Genomic DNA, 19,741 nt, shown 5'->3' with positions numbered 1-19,741 from the left:
TCCCCCAGGGATCAATCCTTGGACTCTTTTCAGTTTTTTATGTCATATTATTTACAAACATTATTTAATGTAATGATTCAGAATGAATGTTTTTAAGTCTTATTGATCAGTCATAGAAAATATAGTAAGTCATAAGCTTTCTAAAATAAGTGATATTTTACAAGGCTTTTTTGAGAAAAAATTTTTTTTGGCTGTAAATGGTTAAAAAAATATTTTTTCCCAACTCATATCAATAAACAATCCTAAGATTTTTTTTTATTTTCTGGAAAAAATAAATGCAGAATCTTGCAAATGCAGTTGTAACAATTTATTTTGACAAAAAACAAATTTAGCAGATGAAATCTATTTTTTTTTGTTGAAAAATAAGTCTTATTTCCAAAGTCACACAAATAATATATAAATAATATATATATATATATATAATATAATAAATAATCATAAATATAATATAAATAATCATAAACTCAAGTTGCGATGATAGCTATAATATTTTGAGAAAAAAATAAGTCGTATTTCCCAAGTCACATAAATAATCATAAACTAAAGTAAGGATTTTTTTAGGAAGAAATGCATAATTTTTAATTATATTGTAAAAAAAAAAGGTGTTCATATTTCAAGTCATAAGTATTTTTTAATAAGTAAAAAAGTATTTTTTAATAAAAAAAAATAGGTATACTGAATATATTGTGATGAAAGTGTTTTGAAATGGTCCTTTTATTCATAAGACTAACATAACTTATGTTTTTTTTCTTGAGAAAAAAATTGTAATGTAGTTGTTTTTGTTTAAAGTGACAACATTACGTGAATCAAATTATTGTTTTCATATTCTTTGGAAAATGTCATTCTTCTGTATTATTCATCAAAATAATGACTATTGTGATTATTCTGCTTTGAATAATAAAATAATATAATATATTATTATATAATAACAATAATAAAAATAAACCTTTTGAATAATAAGACATTTCAGTTCAAATTTTATTGACAGTATCTCACACATTTAAACCAAAACAACCCCCGTTGACAACAGTCAGGTTAACCAGAAGTAGAACAACAGCTAGCGGCAGAATGAAGAGAACTTTGTGTGATGACCGCAAAATCCTCACCCCTACAACCCTTAGCGACTTACACCTCACGCCTGCAGTTACACCTGAATGTTCTACCCCCCCCCCACCCCCTTCCGTCCCCCCACGCACTCACTGAGGTGTCAGCGAGTTGGAGGGCAGGGCTGTACCTCCCATTTTGCATTTTGTATTGAGTCATCCCAACCCAAAGGCTCCGTCCAATCAGAAGACAATGTACATAAATGGAGGGGAAATCCATAGTGACTGACTTGCATTGATTTAGCAGGTTGACTAATTCAGCTTTAGTGTACGTTTAGTATGACTTGGCAGCAGCTTTAGACAAAGTTTCAGTGGTTGCGTTCAAAACCCTTTCGTGCTACTGCTTAAACACACACACACACACACACACACACATGCAAAGACCACTAAGTTGCATGATGTTTTAACATTTAAAGGGATAGTTCGGATTTTTAGACATGAACTTGAATGATGGCTGCATGGTGTGGAGTGGTTAATGCGCAGACCTCACAGCTAGGAGACCCGGGTTCAATTCCACCCTCAGCCATCTCTGTGTGTACCCCGCCTCTCGCCCGAAGACAGCTGGGATAGGCTGCAGCACCCCCCCGTACCCCCGCGACCCTCATGACGATAAGCGTAGAAAATGAATGAATGAACTTTCTAAATGTGTTTTTTTAACATTATTAGAGCTCTCTAGACATGAGGTAGCACCCCTATAGTCACTTATACACTCCTATAATTCATTATTTATGACATTACACAACTCTTTTGCTGGAGACCCGAGTTCAATTCCACCCTCGGCCATCTCTGTGTGGAGTTTGCATGTTCTCCTTGTTCATGCGTGGGTTTTTTTCCGGGTACTCCGGTTTACTCCCACATTCCAAAAACATCTATCTTATTATTATGATCTTATTTGCTATCTTATTGTTTAAAATTGAATACCTGCATTCTACATAAAGCATTCAGAAGATGCATTCAAAGACATGTGATGATATGTAGTATTCCACACTGGTTACTTGGTGCTGGTGTTACACTGATGAGACAATAGCCACCACAAGTACTGTGAACAAGAAGTCATCTCCCAATGCTAACGTGTGAACGTCCATATTATTGTCTTATATTCTGTAAATGTGACTATAGGGGTGTTAGTTCATGTCTAGAGGGCTCTAATGATGTTACAAACCATATGTAGAAGGTCGTCAACAGGTTTTCTTATGCTATTACAATGAAAATATTCCATGTACTATAAAGTAGATGACAACAGGCAAGACACTACCAACGGATAATGCAGAACAACTGACAAAGAAAAGAGTTCGATTCCACCCTCGGCCATCTCTGTGTGGAGTTTGCATGTTCTCCCCGTGCATGCGTGGGTTTTCTCCGGGTACTCCGATTTCCTCCCACATTCCAAAAACATGCTAGGTTAATTAGCGACTCCAAATTGTCCATAGGTATGAATGTGAGTGTGAATATTATGAAGTAGATGACAACAGGCAAGACACTACCAATGAATAATGCAGAATAACTGACAAATATGTAAGCTCTAAACATGTTACTCTACTAAGAAACATCGATAACTTATGAATTTTTGTACAGTGTATTCTTCATGTCTGCACGGCGGACGAGTGGTTAGTGCGCAGGCCTCACAGCAAGGAGACCCAAGTTCGATTCCACTCTCGGCCATCTCTGTGTGGAGTTTGCATGTTCTCCCCGTGCATGCGTGGGTTTTCTCCGGGTACTCCGGTTTCCTCCCACATTCCAAAAAAAACATGCTAGGTTAATTAGCGACTCCAAATTGTCCATAGGTATGAATGTGAGTGTGAATGGTCGTTTGTCTATATGTGCCCTGTGATTGGCTGGCCACCGAGTCATTTCGAAGCGCCCTTCTTTCCCATTTCTGTCAGCAGTTTGTTGAGTTTTTGGTTCAAAATGTTTCTCTCAGTCCACTCCACTGGTGATGCGGTGATGGGGGGGGGCAGAAAGGATAAAAATTAGAATATATATAGAAACATGACGGTGTACAGGCACATACTGTAGAATAAATACTGTTTATTATTATTATTAATACTGTTATTATCATATGGTTATTATTAATGATGTTTGCCCTGATAGACTGTAAGGGTTTTGGTTTAGCATAAAGAGACGGCACCAACCTAGTTCGTCTGTTTTGTGGCCAAACCATCTATGTGGCTGTGGAGGCCAGGCCACCAGTGAGTGGCCCGTGTAAGAGTCCATGGCGACAGATTTCCACGCTAGCGACACACCTAAAGATGACATTTTTAGGATGGAGAAAATGGAAAATTAAAGAAAAAATACACAGCGATTCCAAAGGTTAGAATAATGTTTTACATTAATAATGTTGAGTATGGCAGCACGGTGGTCTAGGGGTTAGCGCACAGACCTCACAGCTAGGAGACCAGGGTTCAATTCCACCCTCGGCCATCTCTGTGTGGAGTTTGCATGTTCTCCCCGTGCATGCGTGGGTTTTCTCCGGGTACTCCGGTTTCCTCCCACATTCCAAAAACATGCTAGGTTAATTAGTGACTCCAAATTGTCCATAGGTATGAATGTGAGTGTGAATGGTTGTTTGTCTATATGTGCCCTGTGATTGGCTGGCGACCAGTCTAGGGTGTACCCCGCCTTACGCCCGAAGACAGCTGGGATAGGCTCCAGCACCCCCCGCGACCCTCGTGAGGAAAAGCGGTAGAAAATGAATGAATGAATGAATGAATGTTGAGTATTTAGAAAAATGTCTTCTCCTGAAACAATCAAGTCCCACACATTCAACGCCATGTTTGTTTACATGTGCGCACAGGGGAAGTTGTCGTTTTTACGCTCATTTTTTTTTGTAATTATTTTTTTTTTGTTATTATTCTGCACCCCTATTGAATAGGCTTGAATAAGGTCTCATTAATTTTCTGTTTTGTACAATAAATCATTTTTTTTAATTTGAAAAACAGGAAATAAAGTGGTAAATTTATGAGAATAAAGTCATAAAATTTGATAATAGTCTTATATTTACGAGAAAAAGTTGTAAATTTTGCACTTTTTTCCCTCATAAATTAGAAAAAAAATAAAAAACAGGACCTGCCTTTACGAAAAGAAAATATATTTATCAATGTATTACTTGAAATATATTGTAATATTGTATATTATGTATATTATATATGTATAATAATATTGTAATATATTATATTATTTTTCCATTATATTTTCCAATACATTATATATTATAAATACATGGAATAATATATTTTTGTACATATATTATACAATATATTCATGTAATATATGGCAATATATTGCAGGCCTCATTTTCTGTTCTGTGCTATAGGTATATTGTATTATAAATATGTTTAGTAGTATACATTTCTTTCTACAAAAATAGTGGTAAATTTACAAGAATATTATTGTTGACATTTATAGTTATGATTGAATTTCTGAGGGGAAAAAATTAGAACAAAAAAAAGAGGTATATTTAAATAAAAAAAAATAGTCATAAATATACAAGAGAATATTCCCAAGAGAATATTCCTAATATACCAGGAAATATGTCGGTCCGCAGCAGATGACCCACACTGGGATGGCTGTCAGGATGTGTCAGGGATGATCCCGGATCTGCGTAGTGAGGCGGTACCAGCGGTGGCACCTCTGGTATTTTTACAGATGTCATCAATAGCACAAATTCAGCAAAAAAACACACACAAAAAAAGTGTTTTTCTTCTCGTTTTAAGCCGTGTTTATCATCAATCCGGGGCTCCGTAAGGTCATCGTGACATACTAAACCGCACGGGATGCGAGGTGAAACAAAAGGTGTTATATTTCCTTCAAATATCACACACTTGACACCGGAGAACATTACATCAGGTTTCACCCTCAGGTTGAAAACAATGCTTTTTTTTTTTTAAAGCAAACCATGCATCACTCAACTGAGGAAAAAAACACCACAGGCGCTCATTGACTATTGTTGTTTTATTCAAGTTTATTTCACAATAGTACGCAATTTGTGTTCTGCATGATAATACCACACACGTCAACAGGCTAAAACAATATAAAACATAACTTCCACATTTTTTTTTTTTATTTATAATATGTACATGCGCTCGTTTATGTAGAGGCAAAAACTCTCCGGCTTCTTGCTCGTTCCCAAAAGAGATTTTCCATGAATTAAAACTGCAAAGTGGTGACCTACCTGCCTCTTTTTCTTGCGCTTTGCCCCCCCCCCCCCTTTTTTTTTTTTCCTTTGCTGGACGGAGCCTAGCTTCCTTAATACCTAGCAACTCTTGATCTTACAACCAATATACCAAAGTGTCGGGATTAATTTTTTTATCATGGCACCTATTAAAAGATACTGAAACGTGGATTCTTGTTGGAGTGGGTGGTCCTGTTTGTCACCTGTGTGTTTGTCTCTCTCAGGTCGGCCAGGGTGGGGAGGAGGCCCCCCCCCCAGTCTGATCTATGCGGGTGCAAACTTCTTGGCCTGGGCCCTGACCCGCTTCTCATAGTCCATCCGGTTCTGACTGGAATAAAAACACAATAGTACTTTAATCCCTAAAAATTGCAGTACATTAATAGTCTCCTACTTTGGGTGAATAGGGGTGCTATTTCATGTTGAGAGGGCTCTAATCATGTTTATAAAAAACATATCTAAAAGGCACTTAACAGGTTTTCTATGCTCTATTTAATTTAGCGTTAATTCGCTTATCACGGTCGGGTATGGAACCAATGAACGGCGATAAAAGAGGGATTACGCTAAAGTGGGCTCATACCAGTAAATTGTGTAAGCCTCTGCTTGTGCTGGGTCTTGAATGTTGGGCTCGTTCAGCAGCTCCTGGATTCCCAACAGGATCTGAAAAGGCAAACCTTGTGTATCGACTCAGGGGCACACAACAAAATGTTGTAATAATAATAATAATTTTAAAAAAAACACACACAAAAAAACTTGCGCTAAACATCAACAAATAGACAAACCTGTTTGATGGTGATGGCGGGCCTCCAGTCTTTGTCCTCCTCCAGGATGGACAGACACACGGTGCCAGATGGGTAGACATTCGGATGGAATATTGGTGGCTCAAACTTGCCTGATACGTAAAAAAAACAAGCCCGATTTAGTCAGTTTCCCTAAATATAACTCATCTTAACATATATCATCTCACAAAAGTCATTATTATTGTAGTCAGGAGCGTAGAAAACCAGTTTACGGCCTTCTGAGTATGATTTTTAACATTATTAGAGACATGTAGACATGGAATAGCACCCCTATAGTCACTTTATACCTAATATAGTCGACATAAAAAAGGAAATAAGCCGCTTCAAGACATCAAGCTCCCCCCTTGAGACGGCGATGCTTGAAATTCTTACGACATTCTGCTATCCACGCTCACGCCATGAGGTAGCTTAATGTGTGGTTGTCAGCGGGACTCACATTTGGGCGGCGAGGAGGGGTAGTCGTCTTTGAAGAGCATTCTGAGCTTATACTGTCCTCCCTCCCACAAGGTCTGACAAACAAAAGGGAGTAATGTCTAATTTAGTCAACAACAACAACAATGCCAGTCATGCTAATTATTTTATGCTAATCTTGCTCATATTTTACACTCTGAAGTTCCGGTGTGTGTTTCCAATGCAGGTAACTTCTTGGAACTTGGAAGTTTGTATGCGTCTTGGGCAATTGCAGCATCTTTCCGGACCATTTCTGCATTTAGACCCTTTCTGCTTTTGTGTTTGTGTGAGAAATTTCAAGCCCATGGGAGTCACTTTGGCGCCATCATGTGGTGTATTTGTCAGAAAATGAATAGAATTCTAACTATATGACTCCTTACTCCTTTCTTTCCAGGAATGGCGCACTCCCAGTTCATCAGATTCATGGTTCCATCAGGATTCTTGGTAGGCACAGCCACAAACCCCTGTGTGAAGATCCATTTTAATAGCAACCAATGGTAATCATATATATATATATATGGACGCTTCATAGAAATGTGTCGTAAAGCCGTTACTTACAAACGGGTGGTCTTTCCTCCAGGCTTTGCGTTCCTGGGACAGTCTGCTCAGAGCAATTCCAGACATTTCTGCTCATTTACACTTCCCTACGATGGAAAATTACTTGAATTAAAAATTTAATTGATATTAAAAGACAGGGCGTTTTCCCACAAAATGACACGTAAGCAAAATGACGAGTCGTCGCACGCGTACTTGTTATAGAGACGGGTATGACAGGGTTAATTTAACCGTTACAATGACTTGACGGTGGATACATCCACACATTCCTCCTTACCGGTTTCAATGTAAAACGATGTCTCCCTTCAAACGAAACCCACTCGCTAATGTTGAGGTTGACTATCAAAATGTCTGATTTTGTTACGATTCGGCTGTGTGGCGGCGACCCAAGAAAACACCCTTCGTCGATACAAGTAAAAAACACAAATAATGGACCGCTAGGGACGTAAATGGCCACACCGATTAAACCTCACTTGGTTTAACATTCCTCTGACAGTCTAAAACTGAATATACTGACGTTATTGTTGTTAGAGTTTATATATATGGCGAAAAATAATCTGTCTGCGATTCTCGTTAGGGTGGCTAGCATTGGACAAAAAAAAGAGGACCCCAATTTGTTTATTTCGGGAGGACCTTCAGGCAGTTTGTTGGACAGCCCACGGACGTACGTCCAAGGCTGGCGGCCATCTTTGTTGTGGCGCGGAACTGACCCGTCAAGACTTTAAAATGTCATTTTATGACACAATTATTTATCCACAGGAGTGATTTTTTTCTTTTTTTCTTTTCCCGATCCACTTTGTGAGTACATTCTAATGGGGATGTAATTTAGCTGTTAAGTTTTAAAATTCCTGCACTCTCATCATAGTCTACACCCTAGCTTATAGCTAAGGAAGCCATTTTAGCTATGTAGTAAATTTGAAGAATATGCGGGCAAGAAGCATTAATTCCAGCATATGATTTTGTTAAAATGTAAAAAAAATGTTTTGGAAGAGAACTCAGCAAATGACTTTGATGTTTCATTTTTTTTTATTTTCCCGACCCACTTTGTGAGTACATTCTAATGGGGATGTAATTTAGCTGTTAAGTTCCTAGCTTATAGCTAAGGAAGCCATTTTAGCTATGTAGTAAATTTGAAGAATATGAGGGCAAGAAGCATTAATTCCAGCATATGATTTTGTTAAAATGTAAAAAAAAAATGTTTTGGAAGAGAACTCAGCAAATGACTTTGATGTTTCATTTTTTTTATTTTCCTGACCCACTTTGTGAGTACATTCTAATGGGGATGTAATTTAGCTGTTAAGTTCCTAGCTTATAGCTAAGGAAGCCATTTTAGCTATGTAGTAAATTTGAAGAATATGAGGGCAAGAAGCATTAATTCCAGCATATGGTTTTGTTAAAATGTAAAAAAACAAATGTTTTGGAAGAGAACTCAGCAAATGACTTTGATGTTTCATTTTTTTTATTTTCCCGACCCACTTTGTGAGTACATTCTAATGGGGATGTAATTTAGCTGTTAAGTTCCTAGCTTATAGCTAAGGAAGCCATTTTAGCTATGTAGTAAATTTGAACAATATGAGGGCAAGAAGCATTAATTCCAGCATATGATTTTGTTAAAATGTAAAAAAAATGTTTTGGAAGAGAACTCAGCAAATGACTTTGATGTTTCATTTTTTTATTTTCCCGACCCACTTTGTGAGTACATTCTAATGGGGATGTAATTTAGCTGTTAAGTTCCTAGCTTATAGCTAAGGAAGCCATTTTAGCTATGTAGTAAATTTGAACAATATGAGGGCAAGAAGCATTAATTCCAGCATATGGTTTTGTTAAAATGTAACAAAAAAACTGTTTTGGAAGAGAACTCAGCAAATGACTTTGAAATTCCTTTAATTCCATAAACTGCAATATACAGTGCCATTTACAAGATGTTGCAATTCAGTGTCCCACTAAGGCTTATTTACTTTTCTGCTAATGAATAATGACAATGACACAAGCCTGCCAAAGTTCAAATGGAATCATATAAGAAAGCAGAAAAAATAATGCATTTAAATTTGTAAAATGTTGCTCCATTTATTAAAAATAAGTGCACTGCTAGCATTTCTGAAATACTGCCTGAAATAGTATAGTATTATCTCTGCATAGATGAGGTCCTGTGTTACTATAAACGCAGTTTAAAAGTGCAAATGTTTTCATAGTTTTCTTTACTTCACATCTTCTTTTTCTTCTCTCCCTCCGAGATGACATGCTCAGGAGACGCCCGTTTAAACCACTCAGCCCAGGAGCCGTCATAAACGCACACCCCTGGGTGGCCCAGCAGGTGAGCGGCGAGAACGACGAGGCACGCCGTGACGCCAGAACCGCAAGTGGCCCAAAGCGGCTGATCCAGTTTCACCCCAGCGTCCTTGAACAGTGTGGACAAGTCGTCGTTGGCAAGGTATTTTCCAGATGCATCCAGAAAGGATGTGAATGGCATGTTGACTGCACCCGGGAAGTGGCCTGGTAAGGTGCCTGTAAAAAAACAAACAAAAAAAACATCAATAATAATATAAAAATACAAAAAAAAAATCTATTTATATCCTACAGTTATATCACATAATGAAAAAGCCTACTCACCCTCTCTGGGCTCTGGTTCGACCCCCCTAAACCTGCCGGCAGACCTGGCATCCACTACCTGCACCTGCTTGGTCCTGATGTTCTCCAACACGTCCTCATAAGTCTTCACCCACGCCGGATTGATGGTCGCCCGGAAGTCCCTTCTCTCCGGCTTCACCTCTTCCGACGTCACCGGCCGACCTTCGGCTTCCCAGTTCTTCATCCCCCCGTCCAGCACCGACACTAAGTTATGACCGAACAACCTAAACATCCACCAAACGCGTGGGGCGCTGTACGAACCGAAGCCATTGGTGTCGTACACCACTACATGAGTGTCGTTTCCGATTCCCAAGTCGCCCACGTAGCGTGAAAAGTGGCTGCCCGTGGGCAACATGTGGTCGTACGGCGAATCTCGGTCGCTACACTCGTCTATATCAAAGAACGAGGAGCCCGCTATGTGCTTCTCCGCGAACTCCGCTTTCGGGTCTCTTTTGGTTATGGGTAGGTACCATGACGAGTCCAGGACCCGAATTTTAGAGCCCACGAGGCCGTTTCTGATGGCGTCTGCTAGCCATTGGGATGAAACCACAGCGCGAGCCTGTGCCGCCATGACAGTATGCAAAGCAATTACACAAGGTGACCACTAGAGGGGGCAGGAGAGGAAGCATTAGAGGTGGAAAGTCATATAATGACCCGAATAGAAAACGACCATAAACCCTCGTTTTCAAGGCCCTTTTAGAGGGCTTTTTTTTTTAAAAAAAGAAAACAACTTTATTTTCTTATACATTCACACAATGTATGTATACAGACTTTAGTATTGATTCAAGATAAGATAAAATATGCCTTTATTCGTCCCTCAGTGGGGAAATTTGCATTGCACAGCAGCAAGAGTACAGTTAAGTAGTACAAAATACACAATATAGAAAAATAAACAACACAAGTATTAACAAAATCAACAGTTTTACCCAGAGTTATATACAAATACAGTATGCAGATAATATGAAACGAGATGAGATATGAGTTAATATGAGGCATTATAGAAATAATAATACACATAGAACATAATATATTGCATTTAGAGCCTTAATATTGCATAGAGTAGAAGTCTGGAGTAACTATACTGCATATAAAACAAAGTATTGCAACACCAAGAAAATACAATATTTCCAGGACAGTACTGCGTTACCGATACTATACCGATACCAATACTTTTTACTTGAAATTTTCCAACATCATTGACAGTTTTTGCATTGTGTAGATCAGCAATGGGATGCACACAGTACCTAATTAACATGTTCACTATATAACACATGCACGTGCAAGCTAATCACGTGGGCATTTAAAGTGGAAAAAGGAGGAAACAAGAAGTTCGAGACAAGGAGAGGAGGTTGGAACGAGATTTTAAATTGCTTAACAAGAGTCACTGCTTGTCCATTATAGACAAACCCGTGTTTTTTGTAGTCCCAACCGAGTTGTCTCCCATTGACCGTTCTTCCATCATTCCAAACGGCTTGACTTAGAAGGAATTGTGACATTGAGGTGAGTACATTTTTATATTCAGTTCATTATTGATGCTAATTTTTCATTGGTAATATATTGCAATTTATATAAATACCATGTATCGGCTGATGTATCATTTAATTCAGTACGGCAGCAATCTGGCGATGGGTTTTACGAGTATTATGTTTAGATAAAGCACACACACTTTAAGATGATGATAATGACTAATGAGGTTATTTATTTCCAAATAAAACTATATTATTTTTCAATATAGTGTACTACTAAAAGTGAAAAATGTAATAAAGAGATATTGTTTCAGATAGGCTAGGTACCAGCATACCCGGGACACAAAATGGATGAAATTATCAGAACAATTTAATAATTTTGATGATATATGTCTATGGTGTGTGTATATATATATATTTAAAAAATTATATATATATATATTATATATATTTAGTGTCTTCATGTAACCAATCATACAGGATTTTTCGACAGCGGGCAAAGAGAAAAGAGAAAAATACTAGCTAAAAAACTACCACCATTATTATTATTGAGCAATTAGAGTCACAAGACATGTCCAGGAAGCCTAATTAGCAGGAATGTGATTCATAAGCAGCAATAAAAAAAATGTATCAGTAAGAATGAAATGAATCTCATTCAAATTTAAGGACTAGGACGTCATGTGACAGGAATGTAAGAGTAAATTAGAAGCAGCGTGTGTCATGTGATGCCTATTGTTTTGTCTTGCAAGCAGCATGGACGTAGAGTTGATACCGCCTGCAATATACCACCATATATCTTCTCAAGGGACATGAAATATATAATATATATACTGTAGAGTAGTCAGTGTACAGCTTGAATAGCAGGATAGATTTATTATCCAATGGGGAAATCAGTCAACAGACAGCCCGTTATTGTCCACATGGTCAAACATGGTGGTGGTAGTGTGTGCATGAGTGCTGCTGGCTTTAGTGAGCTGTGGTTTATTGAGGGAAATATGAATTCCAACATGTGCTATCCCATATTGAAGCAATGTCATATATAAAATATATTATATTTTTGGTTATTCTGTAAATATTAAAAACAAAAATATTAATATTTAATATTGTACTGTTAATATGTTAATATTAAATATTTCAATATTGATATTTTAATATTAATCTGTCAATATTAATATTTTCATATATAATATCAATATTTAATACTAATATTTTCATATTTAATATTAATATTTAATATTAATATTTAATATTTTAATATGGTGGTTTCTTGAGGGAAATTTGAATTCCAATATGTGCTATCCCATATTGAAGCAATGTAATATATAAAATATATTATATTTTTTGTTATTCTGTAAATATAAAAAATACAAATATTAATATTGGAATGTTAGTATTTAATATTAAATATTTTAATATTGACAGTTAATATTAAACATTTTAATATTAATATGTTAATATTAATATTTCAATATATAATATTAATATTAAATATTTTAATATTAATATTTTAATATGGTGGGTTCTTGAGATAAATTTGATTTCCAACATGTGCTATCCCATATTGAAGCAATGTAATATATAAAATAGATTATATTTTTGGTTATTCTGTAAATATTAAAAATACAAATTTTAATATTAAATATTTTAATATATAATATTAATATTTAATATTAATATATATTATTAAATATTTTTATATCAATATTTAAAAGCTAATATTTTAATATTAATATTTTCATATGTAATGTTAATATTTAATATTAATATTATAATATTATAATATTAAAAATAAAAATATTCCTTAATATTATATTATAAACACAAGATTTGTAAGCAGGAATGCCGACAGTCAAATGATTAATCGAAAAAAACTTCAATGTTATTGTGGTCGTCAGCCATGTTGTTTGTTTACATTTGACTTGACTATTTTCATGTCATTTCCACTTCTTTCCAGTTTGCTTCATTTTAACAGGATGACTCTTCTCGACTACCCTGTACCGGAATTGGACGTTACCCTGCAGGAAGTGTGCCGCGTCCTCCAGCTCACTCTGAGTCCCGATCTCTATGCCGAGTTCAAAACCACCTTGGAGAAGCAGAAAGGGCTTCTTTTCGAGGCTCAGCAGAAGTTAGCATCCAGCGCTTCGGGCCAAGAGAATTGGGTGACCGAGCAGTTCAAGCGATGCCTGCTGTCTTGCACCGACCCCCTGCCGACCTCCACCGCCCTCCCGGTTGTTCTCCCTCCATCCAAAACGAAGGGATGCACCCAGTTAGCAAGAGCAGCGGCTCTGCTTTGGGCAGTGGCGAAGTTGTACAGTGAGCCGATGATGCTGGAGGGTGACGTACCCGTGGAGAAAACCCAGCAGTCGGAGCTTTTTGCTGCCGCACGAATTCCCGGCAAAAACGGAGATGAAATGAAGGTACGGATAAATCGGAATATCGGGCTAAATATGTTGTAATCCATCCTGTGGATTTTTCTTCTTCAGGTCTACCCCGATAGCATCCATGCCATCATCACTTGTGTCGGAGGAGTATTCCCAATTGACATACTGCAGCGCTCCACCACTGGTGCACCATCATCTGCTCGGTCCTTCTCGGACATCTACAACCAGCTGGCTAAAATAGCGGAGCAGCCCAACGCAGGAAAGAATAACGATCCATCCACCATTTGCAGCTTATCTGCTTTGGAACGCAAATCCTGGGCTGCAATTAGGGAGGAGATCGCATCGAAAGGAGGAGCAGCGGCAGCGTCACTGCAGATCATGGAGAGCGCCGTGCTGACGTTAAGTCTGGAGGACAACAACGCACCTTCTGAACTGGCTGACATCCTCAGTGCGGTGAGGCTGGGAGGAGAAGGGGACGGTCCATGCTTGAGATACTACGATAAGGTAGGACACCCAACACCTCAGTTAGCAGGTTATGTGTGTCAGAGGGCATGGGGTTGATTCCCAGCCAGGATTTGCATCAGGAAGTGCATAAAAACTACAGGAAAAAAATGAGTGTGAATGTGAGTGTGAATGGTTGTTTGTCTATATGTGTCCTGTGATTGGCTGGCCACCAGTCCGGGGTGTACCCCGCCCGCCTCTCGCCCCGAAGACAGCTGGGATAGGCTCCAGCACCCGGCAACCCTCGTGAGGATAAGCGGTAGAAAATGAATGAATGAATGAATTAATTATTCCAATTTTTCCCAATTCCATACATACAGCAGTGTATATTGGTTCATTAGAGTGTAAAGGCTTGCACAACACCAGAACATCCCACATAACAAGGGAAGACAAAAAAAGGAAATTAAATATATAAAAAAAGGAAATTAAATATATATATATATTATACATATGTAATTTCCTTTTTTGTTAAAAAAAATTATTAAATATATATATATATATATATATATATAATATAAATATATATATAATTTCCTTTTTCAATTTCCTTTTTTAAAATATATTTTAATATATTATATATTTTTTAATATATATTTTATATATATTTTTATATATAATTTTTTCCCCCTTTTTTGTATTCCCCTTGTTATGTGGGATGTTTTGGTGTTGTGCGATAGTATACACTAATAGGGAACGTCAGCTGGGATAATTTCCTTTTTTATATATAAATTAAAATATATAAAAAAGGTAATTAAAAAAGGAAATTAAATATGTATATTATATATATGTAATTTCCTTTTTTGTTAAAAAAATTAAATTAAATATTATATATATATATATATATATATATATATATATGATATATATGTAATTTTCCTTTTTTAATTTCCTTTTTCTAATATATTTTAATTTTTATATATATATATATATTTTTCCCCCTTTTTTTTGTCTTCCCCTTGTTATGTGGGATGTTCTGGTGTTGTGCGGTAGTATTCACGAATAGGGACCGTCAGCTGGGATTAGATTGTCGTGAGACAGGTTAGACAGGTTAGTGTCGTTGCAACAGTAATTCTCGTGTGTATATATATATATATATATATATATACATATATATATATATATATATATATATATGTACACACAATAATGTACATAGCATACACATACATACACACTTCATACATACACATGTGTATACATATACACATATATAGTACATACATACATACACGTAGATACCCACATGTTTGTACAATAATACAATAATAATCCTTGTGTTTTTTGACAGGTGCTGAATCTGGTTGTGTTCAAGGACTGCACAGCGGGACTGGTTTTCGAGCACTGCGCTGTGGACGGGATGGTGGCCGGCCTTGTCACCGGTCTCGTGTACCAACTGTCTGAATCCGCCGATTTAAACCTAGTCCATACTGCTCCACACCATGTGAAAGGATCCCCTCACCCAATCCCCCTATCGTTTCCCTTGCAAGGACCCAACAACACCAAACCCAACCCCCATTTCGATTCCAAAAACCCGATTGCCACTTTCGATGTGTCATCTTACCCGGATGTGTTCTCAACTCTCAAAAGCCAACGAGGTCTCTACGATGCTTGGATCAACTTCTCCTTACAACTTTCTCTGATGCAGACTCTTGGGGAATCTGCTGTCACTCACGTGCTCGTCACTCCCACTCATATGCGACACTACAAGCACGGCCGTTGCGATCCCACTTACTCGGCCACCACGCAGTCCCGTAAACTCGTTGGCGTTTTGGCTGCTAGCATTCGCCCGGACAACACCATCCAATACACACATAGCCTCCTAAATCTCTTCCACGTTGCTCTTTTGGAACATAAGGCTCTTATCAAAAACACCAAAAGCGGACATGGTGTCGGTCCGCACTTAGCTGCCCTCCGTCGAGCTTTACCGAAAGACAATCCATTGAAGAAGTTTCTGGACCCGTTTGGATGCCCGTCTGTGTACCTCACCGGTACTGACTGCATGGACGGAGTTGAGTGTGGAGTCGGGAACGTTTATGCCCAAAATCAGCTAGCAGTAACATACCTTGGGAAAAAAGACATGGTTCGGATTGTTCTAAGTGGGAAGGGGAGCTTTGCCCTGGTACTGGACCAACTGCAGGAGAAACTGAATCAGAACTTGAAGTTAGTGATGCTTCTGGCGCTGAGGTACGCCATCGCATGTCAAATGGGCGCTTTGGAGTGTCTCCGAACCAAGACAGTAAATTCCGATATAAATTCCACTGCAGACAATAAAACTGCAGATTCAACCCCAGACACGAATCCGGACTATACCATGTTGATACACGGCGGCGCCGGCGAGAGCATGATGCTAAACACCCAAGTCATCCATGTTATCGAATTTGCTCTACAAACCGCTTTAATCCTCGGATCCCAGGTGCTTCAAGATGGCGGACGAAGCCTGGACGCAGTTCAGAGGTCAGTCGAAGCTCTGGAAGACTGCTTTCTCTTTAACGCCGGAAAAGGCTCCGTATTGAACAGAGAAGGTAAAATCGAAATGGAGGCGACTATTATTGACGGTGATCAAATGAGATCCGGAGCTGTTGCTTGTGTGCAAAGTGTCAAGAACCCGATTAAAGCGGCAAGATTCGTTATGGAAAAAAGCTCGCATTCCCTTATCGTGGGAGAAGGCGCCGAGGAATTCCTGCAAAGCCTGGAAGAAACGCCGCCGCTTGTGACGCCTGATTATTTCCACACGGATATCCGTAACAGAGAGCTAGCCGCTAACACTTTAAAAAAAAATCACCCTCAAACAGTCGGCGCGGTTGCATTAGATTCTCGGCGCAATCTGGCAGCCGCGTCATCAACAGGCGGATTAGTCGGGAAGCTGAAAGGGCGAATCGGTGACACGGCAGTCGTCGGAGCGGGAATATATGCCGATAACACGTTAGCTATTTCCTGTTCTGGAGATGGCGATGTGTTTCTGAGGCACACGGTTGCGCAGAAAATCGCCGCTCTTTATCATCACAAAGGCTATACTCTGAGGCAAGCGTGTCGGGAAGTGATGACGCAACACCTGAAAGGCGTCTGCGCGGGCGTCATTGCCGTGGACTCCGAAGGGGACGCCGTTATTGAAACAAATGCCGCTGTGATGTTTGTGGCTTCGATGATAGGAGGAATAATAAGAGTTGAGGTACTCCGGCCCTTTAAGAACGTCTCTGATGTGATTTGGGAAACTGATGAGCTGGTCGCGTACCTCAATCCCAATCCTTGGACTCCGGGGTCAACTATTTTGACTCGAAAAATTCTCAACGGAGCAGATAACATCTTCCGTTTGCCTGAACCGGATTTTACGGTTCTTCTAAACGGGGCTAAAACTGTATCTGATGTTCTGTGTCGGCGACTGGGAGTGCAGCGTTGCGCTTTGGTTTTTTATCCCGAATCCAATCAAACAGCACAAATCCGACTCCTCCCACTTCACGGTTTAGCGTCAAAATGGCAGCCTCATCTTGCCGTTCAAGAGGAATTTCACTCCTACGACCCTGGATACTGTTCATCGAAAAGCGGTCCTCGTTGGAATGACCGTGAACTCACCAAAGTTCAAGCCCAGATCAGGAAAGCACTCCCGACAACAAACGCACCGTCCAACTTTGAATTTACCGGCGATCCCTCAGACCAGAATCTCTTCAGTCGTATCGTAAAAGGCGAGGAGAAACAATGGCGTGTATGGGAAGACTGTCGCCATGTCGCCTTCCTAACACCGTATCCGAACACTCCCGGGATAACGGTCGTGGTTCCACGCAAACCACTTCCCAGTGATATCTTGAAACTGCACGAAACTGACTATAAAGCGCTGATCTCGGCCGCTTATAAAGTCGCGCAACTTCTAGAAGAAGGAATGGGAGCTCAAGGTGTTGCGCTCATCTTTGAAGGCTTCGAGATCGACTACGCTCACGTCAAACTGATTCCTCTGGTACCTTCGCCTGAAGGTCCAACGCTGGCTAGACTACAAGCAGAATTCTTCCCGAAGTACCCCGGTTATGTTTCATCTCTTGACGGTCCACCTTCTGATCCAGATGACCTCAAAAGGGTGTACTCTGAAATCACTGGGTGCAGACCTCCACGATCCTGGCAAGACCCTCATTCCCACTCCACGCTTGCAATCAGCAATCAGTGGTATCGGAATCTATTCCAGATCCAGAACACTCTTTTCCACAGTACCGTGGAATATTTTAGCAATTCCTGCCGTTATTCCTACGCTCTGACGCCTCTCACTACGGACACAATCTCCTCCCCGATGGGTCTCGGGTCTGACTCAGAACCAGTTTCTGTTCACCTCTTGGGTCAAGATATCTATCTGGCCGACTCGATGCAATTTGTGCTTGAATACTTTCTCCGTTTCCAGGAGAACCTGCAAGGTACCTACTACATCTCCCCCAGCTTTCGTGGAGAAGATCCCGATTCCACACATTTGAATCAATTCTACCATGTGGAATGTGAACTGATCGGAGACATGGATCGCGCCATTTCCATCGCAGAGGGATATCTGGCGCATCTGACGGAATCGATGCTGAAGAAACACTCGGAGATAATCCTTCACACTGCAGGAACCCTCAAACATGTCACATGTATGATGAGTAAAATGCATGGAAAAACCGCGTTACCACGTGTTTCTCTTGACCACGCCATCCCGATGATGCCGACTCCGGATTGTTTGGAGTGGGTACAAGACGGTCAGCCCCATCTTGGCAGGAAACTCACACGCAAAGGAGAGCAGGTGTTAATCGAAAAATACGGCGGCGCCGTTTGGCTAACCGAGATGGACCATCTCGCCGTTCCTTTCTACCAGGCTTACGTGGAAGGCAGCGGGCAGCGGAAAGCCAAGGCCGCGGACCTTCTGCTGGGCTTAGGAGAAACCGTCGGTCTCGGGGAACGTCATTCCACCCCGGCATTGGTGCAGGAGGCCCTCCGGCACCATGGAGTTCCACAGCAGTCCTACAAGTGGTACACTGACATACGGCAGGTGAAACCACTCCTTACCAGTGGGTGGGGGATGGGCACAGAGCGATACCTGTGTTGGCTGCTTCGGCATGATGATATCAGAGATATGCAGATTATTCCAAGAATCAAAGGAATGAAGTACATGCCCTGATTTAGTAGTACTTCAGTACTACTAAAAAATACACTGCACTGTGATTGTATAATCTTATTTATTTCCCAACATGTTTTTTCTTTCTTTATAGCAACAAAAACACCTTATTCTTCTAAATATATGCAACATTTAATTACACATTTAATTACAATTTAAAGAACCCACATCATCATTTAATTAATGAGTTATTATTTAATCACAGCATAAATTGTATCAATAAAAAAATATTTTTAACAACTGCATTTTAAAAAATTAATCCGACTAACATTTAATATATGGATGTAATGTTTTATTTTGTTTCTAGTAAAATAATAATTTTTTTTAGCCAATGAAAGCTGTTCTCTAATCATATATAATTTATATAATGGTGGATACAAGTTGGACGGCAACCATTTTGTTTGGATAAATATTGTAGAAGCAAAATAAAAACTTCTTTTTAAATCCATTTTGTGATTTTTATGCTTTTTGTGTACATGACTCGCATATGCGAATAAGTTGATATGCTATAATTGTTTTTAATATCAAATCAATTATGGATGAGAAAGATATTGTATAGTATTA

General features: G+C 39.1%; 3 protein-coding genes across 11 annotated transcripts; 1 reads left to right on the top strand and 2 right to left on the bottom strand.

Moving 5' to 3' along the window:
• Window positions 1–5,035: 5,035 nt before the first annotated feature.
• LOC131103792 (SUMO-conjugating enzyme UBC9-like) lies at window positions 5,036–7,695 on the bottom strand. Its single transcript, XM_058050337.1, has 7 exons — window positions 7,354–7,695; window positions 7,080–7,165; window positions 6,902–6,985; window positions 6,508–6,580; window positions 6,054–6,163; window positions 5,852–5,931; window positions 5,036–5,602 (listed from the first exon to the last, which is right to left on the bottom strand). Exons 2-7 carry the CDS (start codon window positions 7,143–7,145, stop codon window positions 5,539–5,541), a joined length of 477 nt encoding a protein of 158 aa, XP_057906320.1. The 5' UTR covers window positions 7,146–7,165; window positions 7,354–7,695; the 3' UTR covers window positions 5,036–5,538.
• Window positions 5,797–19,625, top strand: si:ch211-256m1.8 (uncharacterized). Of its 9 annotated transcripts, none has more exons than XM_058050323.1 (7): window positions 7,094–7,874; window positions 9,311–9,572; window positions 9,657–11,052; window positions 11,127–11,204; window positions 13,143–13,587; window positions 13,654–14,055; window positions 15,341–19,625. In XM_058050323.1, exons 5-7 carry the CDS (start codon window positions 13,144–13,146, stop codon window positions 19,178–19,180), a joined length of 4,686 nt encoding a protein of 1,561 aa, XP_057906306.1. In that variant the 5' UTR covers window positions 7,094–7,874; window positions 9,311–9,572; window positions 9,657–11,052; window positions 11,127–11,204; window position 13,143; the 3' UTR covers window positions 19,181–19,625. The 9 variants fall into 9 exon arrangements, with proteins under 9 accessions (XP_057906299.1, XP_057906306.1, XP_057906305.1 ...); XM_058050322.1 differs by having other exon boundaries at window positions 13,125–13,587; XM_058050316.1 differs by lacking the exon at window positions 7,094–7,874 and adding an exon at window positions 5,797–7,018 and having other exon boundaries at window positions 9,657–11,204; window positions 13,125–13,587.
• mpst (mercaptopyruvate sulfurtransferase) lies at window positions 8,950–10,317 on the bottom strand. The gene is made up of 2 exons (XM_058050336.1): window positions 9,687–10,317; window positions 8,950–9,581 (listed from the first exon to the last, which is right to left on the bottom strand). Exons 1-2 carry the CDS (start codon window positions 10,273–10,275, stop codon window positions 9,280–9,282), a joined length of 891 nt encoding a protein of 296 aa, XP_057906319.1. The 5' UTR covers window positions 10,276–10,317; the 3' UTR covers window positions 8,950–9,279.
• Window positions 19,626–19,741: the final 116 nt, after the last annotated feature.

This window comes from Doryrhamphus excisus, chromosome 15 (assembly GCF_030265055.1).
Source record: "Doryrhamphus excisus isolate RoL2022-K1 chromosome 15, RoL_Dexc_1.0, whole genome shotgun sequence".
Taxonomy (NCBI): domain Eukaryota; kingdom Metazoa; phylum Chordata; class Actinopteri; order Syngnathiformes; family Syngnathidae; genus Doryrhamphus; species Doryrhamphus excisus.
Note: the sequence above shows the minus strand (reverse complement) of the source record. Positions and strands in the feature narration are given on the sequence as shown.

What these genes read in the sequence shown, in the direction of transcription:
- LOC131103792 (XM_058050337.1), bottom strand. Translation starts at nt 7,145, where the DNA reads ATGTCTGGAATTGCTCTGAGCAGACTGTCCCAGGAACGCAAAGCCTGG. An exon ending in CCCCTCCTCGCCGCCCAAAT is followed by an intron (nt 6,164 to 6,507) that starts GTGAGTCCCGCT and finishes TTTACGTATCAG; the next exon opens with GCAAGTTTGAGCCACCAATA. An exon ending in CCGCCATCACCATCAAACAG is followed by an intron (nt 5,932 to 6,053) that starts GTTTGTCTATTT and finishes TTGCCTTTTCAG; the next exon opens with ATCCTGTTGGGAATCCAGGA.
- mpst (XM_058050336.1), bottom strand. Translation starts at nt 10,275, where the DNA reads ATGGCGGCACAGGCTCGCGCTGTGGTTTCATCCCAATGGCTAGCAGAC. An exon ending in CGAACCAGAGCCCAGAGAGG is followed by an intron (nt 9,582 to 9,686) that starts GTGAGTAGGCTT and finishes GTTTTTTTACAG; the next exon opens with GCACCTTACCAGGCCACTTC.
- si:ch211-256m1.8 (XM_058050314.1), top strand. Translation starts at nt 13,024, where the DNA reads ATGATTAATCGAAAAAAACTTCAATGTTATTGTGGTCGTCAGCCATGT. An exon ending in AAAACGGAGATGAAATGAAG is followed by an intron (nt 13,588 to 13,653) that starts GTACGGATAAAT and finishes TTTCTTCTTCAG; the next exon opens with GTCTACCCCGATAGCATCCA. An exon ending in GCTTGAGATACTACGATAAG is followed by an intron (nt 14,056 to 15,340) that starts GTAGGACACCCA and finishes GTTTTTTGACAG; the next exon opens with GTGCTGAATCTGGTTGTGTT.